At 26.7% G+C, this 6,486-nt stretch overlaps 2 protein-coding genes across 2 annotated transcripts in view; one reads left to right on the forward strand and one right to left on the reverse strand.

Moving 5' to 3' along the window:
* LOC107476322 (CEN-like protein 2) overlaps positions 1-480 on the forward strand; it is a 2,354-nt gene extending 1,874 nt beyond the window's left edge. Inside the window, 1 exon segment of the mRNA XM_016096124.3 lies at positions 1-480. Coding sequence (XP_015951610.2) covers positions 1-167 — 167 coding nt within the window. The 3' untranslated portion in view covers positions 168-480.
* Positions 481-4,836: 4,356 nt separating this feature from the next.
* On the reverse strand, positions 4,837-5,318 carry LOC107476376 (uncharacterized). Its single transcript, XM_016096169.3, has one exon. The coding sequence runs from the start codon at positions 5,307-5,309 to the stop codon at positions 4,875-4,877; it is 435 nt and encodes a 144-aa protein (XP_015951655.1). The 5' UTR covers positions 5,310-5,318; the 3' UTR covers positions 4,837-4,874.
* Between the last annotated feature and the right edge of the window lie 1,168 nt (positions 5,319-6,486).

Raw genomic sequence — 6,486 nt, forward strand, 5'->3', positions numbered from 1 at the left:
GGTATGTGTTTGTGTTGTTGAAGCAAAAGAGAAGGCAGAGTGTAACCCCACCAAGTTCAAGGGATCACTTCAACACTATCAACTTCTCTGCTCACTCTGACCTTTCTCTTCCTGTTGCTGCTGTCTACTTCAATGCTCAGAGAGAAACCGCCGCTAGAAGACGCTAATTCATATATATGTAGCTGCATGCACACCTATATATATATTTATTATTAGTAAATAAAGCAAGAAGCATGCGAGCAAGGTTAGGTTATGGCTATATATCATCATCATCATCATGAAGAATGAAAAGGGTATGGCACGTGGCTTCTTCTCATAGGTGGTGTTAATCTTGGATATATAGTTTAGGTGTCACTTATTATTATATCATGTATGTGGCTAATTAATGTATTGTGTTAGTTGTATGTGTTGTTTGTGAGTTATGTAATATAATGTTATGAACTTGAGAATTAAGAATAAATAAATATCTTTTTATTACTACAGTAACATGAAAAAATATAGGAAACTAAGTTTCAGATAATTAATATTGTTTAATGTTTTTTATTGTAAAATTTTTTCTTTAACCTTTATTTTGAAAAATTTAGGATTTAGAATTAAAATATAACATATAAAATTAAGGATTTAAAATTTAAAATTAAAAAAATTAACTGATCTTGGCTAAAAAAATTAGCTCCTTAGTTGAACTCATTCATGCATCCTAATTGATGCTTTTAGTTTCGTTTATTGTTAGGAATGAAATAAATAGACATAGGTGTGTTTGCAATTATTATAACCAATTTTCTAATTTTCAAGCTTAAAATAATATATATATTTTTTTCATATAATCACAGATGTTCGTGTATCATTTAACTGCCATAACTTTTTAGTTTCAACTTTCAGCATTCAAATTAAGCCAAAATGTAATATGCATTAGTTAGGTTACTAGTGTGAGAGAAAACTCAAAATTTGAGTTATAATAATAATAACAATTGATAAATCATAAAGTTCAATCTGTTGTTAAAGAAAATTCAGCAACACTCATATATAAGGGTATGTTGTGTATTATAAAATAAATCATTTTGGAATTGTTATATATATTAATTAATATTAATACAAAAGATCGAATACATTTTTATCAAAAAGTTCAATTTCTGTTTATTTTTCCGAAAGATGATATGACTTCTAACAAAAATAAATCACAAAGGCTCTTAATTATTCACTTTTTGAGACAATTTGATCTTCTTCTTTTTTTTTTTTTACCTAAAACAATGTTATATTGAGGAATTGAATAGTTTGTATTTTAATAAAAACCCGATGTAATTTGGAATTAAAAATATCGGGGATGTCTTAAACAAGGTAAATAATTAAAAAAAAATTCAGTTTATTTAACAAAAATAAATATTAATGATTATTTTATTTATTTTAAATTTAAAAGATTAAACTATCTGATATTAAAAATTTTTAAGAATAATTAAATTTGAGTAATTATTCATTACTTTTTTCTCTTGTGATGTCAATTAGTGAATAATGCATGAATTTATTTTAAAATACGAGACTATAAGAAAAAAAACTGAAATAGTTTATTTTTTAAAAGTTTGTTAAATCTCATTTTAAGTAATTTGAACATATAAAAAAATAAACAATGTTCAATTAAAAGGGTGTGCAAGATAAACAAACAAAAAATAATAAAAAGCCTTAAAAAACCATATAAAAATGGTAAAAAAAAAATCATGTATAAATGAATCTTAATATAAATATGATATATAATAAAACACAATTTTTTAGGCTAAAAAATTTAGATATGGAAGTAGGGTATGTGTTATATTTTAATATGATAATTTTTGGTGTTTTTTAAAACTATGGGACGTACACAAATAGGATCTTTTGATTTGTATTTAAAAAATTTTAAAAATTTGGGGTAGTCCGATTTATGTACTCCAAATTTTTTTAATTTTTTAAACACAAATCGGAGGGTTCGAGTACATAAATTGAACGGTCCAATTTTTGTACCTAAAAATTGGACGGTTCGATTTTTGTATCTCTTAAAAATTGAACGGTATGATTTGTATTCCGTAAATTAAATCATCTCACGTTTTAGAAAAATACCACAATAGATCACAATTCAAAAAAACACGTTAACCCAATATTAAAAATAAGAGCAATGACCAAACGGGTATTAGCCAACAACCAGTCAAATACCTTTGTGTGAATTCAAAATCTCTACCAATTAATATATATAGATGTTTCTTCTTCTAAGTATCAGAATGTTTCTTTTTCATAAATTTTTTTGTATTGCAAATATGAATGTCTCTATTTCTTTAAGAATTTCATATTTTTTTAAATTTTATAGATATTTAATTATTTTTACTAAAATATAATTAGATGTTTCTTTTGTTAAGAATTAGGATTTTTTTTTCATATTAAATGAATGTTTTTTTTATAATTCTATAATTGTGTAGTTTGCAGTCTTTTTAATCATCAAAACGGCACCTAATATCCCAAAACGCAAAGAACAATATCTGCAACAAACCCCTAATTACAAATATGCGTGTTAAATACAAAATAAAAATCCCATCATCCACCATCCTGCACTCTAACATGTCCCTTGTACACTTTAAGTACAAGTCAATCAAACTACTTCCTACATGAGAAGTGCCAGCACCTCCGATCCCTCGCGGTGTTACCCGCACATCACAATCATCATCGAGTTCCAAAAAACCTTATCCCTCCCACCAAGCCCCATCTCATGAAACAGCCTTTTCGCCTCACACAAAAATTCCTCCTTGCTATAATTCGTGAGCATAATATTGTTAACAGAAGCATAAGAATCAAATTTACCCATCACCACGAAGCGCAGCAGCATTGATGTGAGAGAAAAGAGAAAGGTTTTTATAGGTTTTAATTAGATTTATTTAATTAATTTTAAATTTTTAAAATTTTAAATTTAAAAAATTTAAAATTAATTATTAATATAAATTAACATGATTTTGTTTATCTTTTGCTCACAACCTTTTGGTTCATATAATTTTCTAAAAATAAAAATGTGAATTCTTGAATCCATATAAGTCGGTGGCACTAGATACACAATACTAAAAGAGATTCGGTACGATCTTTTCAAAAGGTTTTATTATTGTTGTTTTGTCGTACAACTTATTCAAGTCTTTGAAACTAGAAACCCAAGGAGCCCCAAATGTCGCCTATAGATCTATATAAGTAGAGTATGACTTTTTGGAATGGAGAGTAAGAGTATAGAAGCAATGCATCCCAAAATGAGTGGATCCTTAGATCATCACATAATCAACAACATTTGTTGTTTTCTGCTTTTCATTGATGTTAACATATGCAAATAATATCAAGAGTTTTATGCGGCTAATATTTTTTTGTAATGGATTGGAGAGTGTATTATGCATAATTATGAAGAGTTTGTGTGTTTTTTATGAATGTAAAAATATTTTTTTTTAATTAAAAATTACAAATAGGACGCTTAGATTTGGGTAGGAGTAGAAAACCATGGGTTCGATTTTAGGTGAAAGTAAAAAAAATGAAGGTAATCAAGTTGAGTTTGTCTAGTAGTAGCCCGCTTAAGTAAGTGTCGGGGGTTCGAATTTTGTCTTATTGTGCATGCAACAACTCATTAGTCAGCGACAAACCCTTAAATAGAATTCAGTACCGCAGCGAATTAGTCCTTAACCTGCCAATTTAAAAGATACCGTGAAAAAAAAAAAAACTAAAGGTTGGTTTTGGGTGAGGATAGAAAACTGGGTCGATTTTGGGTAAAAAAAAACCCAAAAATTCAAAAAAACTCAAATTGAAGGTCCGATTTGCATGCTTAAAAATTTTTTTAACGTTAGAAAACAAATCTAACCCCTCAGATTTGTAAACTTTTAAAAAATAAAAAATAAAAATCACAAATCTAACCTTTAGATTTGTAATATTTATACAAATTAAAATTAAAATACACTAAATTTTTACATTATTGAAAAACACTACTTCTACTTGTACTACAATACAAAAAGTAAAAAGCTCGTTTTATGCGCGTATGTATATATATAATTATGGAAAAGTATATATAATTGGAGGAATGTTAGATGACCATAAGAATTTATTATTTTTTATTATTAGTTAATTATTAATGTTTAAAAGTGTGGATTAGAAGTATGTTATTGAATTATTAAACTAAAGAAAATAAAATTAATGACTAAAAATGATGGCTAAAATAATAAATTCAGATAATCTTTAAATATTTTCATATAATTATAAAAGGGGATGGATAGCCAATAAAATAGTTAATATTTCATAATAAAAAGAAACATCTAAAATTAAAAATAATTTAAACATTTAAAACTTATAAAAAAATTAAAATTTAGTATTTAGAATTTAAAAATTAAGATTTAAAATTTATGGTTAGAATTTAAAATTTGACTTAGAATTTAGAATTTAGAGTTTAAAATTTAGGGTTTAGTATTTTTTATTTAAGATTTAAAGTTTTAAATTTAGTATTTATGATCTAAAATTCAAGGTGTAGAATTTAGGGTGACCAGTGGTGGCTGATGGTGACAGTGGTGGTAAACCATCGTATGTGGTCGTTGCCGATGATAGAGATGACCAGCGGTGGTCACTGGTAGCAGCAACCATGGCTAATGGTGAAGGTAGGTGACTTGTGATAATAAGTATGTAAAATTGAAGTGTATATATGTTGAGAGGGAAAAAATAATAATTTTGAAAAGAAATAGGAATATATATCGGATCTTTTTGAATTATTAACTGATATTGACTAATTTTTTATTAGTTAGCTAGCATAATTAGAATTTATCAACATTTATAGAGCTTAGAAGATTTCATAGATAATAAGCAACTTGCATATATGTGATAATACATAATTAATCAGTCACTAATTAATGGTGAAACTGGAACTGAAATTGTGGTTTTGTTTTGCCATGCAACAATGCTCCTATATCCCCCAAAAATGGTAACCTAAGATATTCCTCCAATGAAAAAGACTCGGAAATAACAACATTATAATTATTATTATTACTACTAATATTTTTACTCTTATTACAAGCTGGAATTGCACTAGAAATATCTGAAATTGGCATCAAGCAATTCGCCAAGAGTGCATTCTTTTTCCCTGTGGAATAATTAGAATTAGTAGTACTTGTAGTGGCAGTATTGTAATAATGTGGTTTTGATGGTGATGAAGAAATGCAATTCACTAATTCAAGATCAATCTCAAATAGGTCTTCATCATCATCATCTTCCATAATCAAGAAATGATGACTATGATCTTGGGGAACCATCACTTCTCTTCTCTTAATAGTAGTCATCACCATGGTACATTATATTATATGTTATTATTGTATGTCACAAACAAGAAATTGCAATTATATTTATAGTGGGAATTTATGGTGGTGGATGTGGCAAGTAGAACGCTCTCCAACAAATCTGAAAAGGGATGAAATTGATGAATTTCGGACCAGCAACTCCTCTTAATTAATTAATAATTAATTAATTAATAATTAGAGCTGCTCCAATATAAAATTCAACGCTCGTGTTGCTGACATATGTGACAAATATTTGTTCCCTAATGTCAAATCCATAAACGTGTGAGAATACATATAAATGACTTTTTCTGCTTAGTTATCCATTTTAAGGGGAAAAAAGAATCAAAACCATATATTTGATGAACACATGAAATTTTAGCAACTATATATTTTAACCATTGTAATAATATAAAGTCCGTTGAAAAGGAGAACTAAATATATCTTATAAAGATGTCATTATTACAAAAATCATTGTTAGTGATATTTTATTTTTTTACCAAATAATAAAAATAACTGTTAATATATTTACTGACAATTAGATGATATTAATTGTTTTATATTTTGCCACTAAAATATTTTAGAAGTAATTATATAATTGCTGGTAAAAATATTTTTAATGACTGCAAAAAATATATAATTGTTATTATAACATATAGTAATAATAATAAATATATTATTTCACATAAATATAAGTTAAATAAGATATATAGTGACTATTATATTATTGTCACTAGAAATAATTTTTATCTTAGTGTGTGAATACTTCTCTCTTATTAATATATTTTGATAGGTCATCAGCATAGGATTTTGCTATCATCTTTACCATCAAAAACAAAATCATGAGACATAATATTGTCATTTTTTTAAACATATTCATAAAAAATATAACAAAATCTTCGTATAAAACATAATGAGAAGCATGCAGTTGATTCAGTTTCACCAAAATCATAACATTAAGTCAAACTTAGAGCTACCTACCTCAACAGAACACTAAATTGTTGCCATATATACTTATAAAGCTAACTAGTTAAGTTACATAATATTTAGAGTGGCGAACTACTTTCCTTCTGAAAGCGTACATGACTTAGAAATCCTAAGATTAATTAATAAAGAATAAAAAAAAAATCCAACAAGAAGTTGGTATATGGTTAGAATAAGGGCAACTTTTTTTTTTTTTTTGGGGGGG

Source organism: Arachis duranensis, chromosome 2 (genome assembly GCF_000817695.3).
Source record: "Arachis duranensis cultivar V14167 chromosome 2, aradu.V14167.gnm2.J7QH, whole genome shotgun sequence".
Taxonomy (NCBI): Eukaryota; Viridiplantae; Streptophyta; class Magnoliopsida; order Fabales; family Fabaceae; genus Arachis; species Arachis duranensis.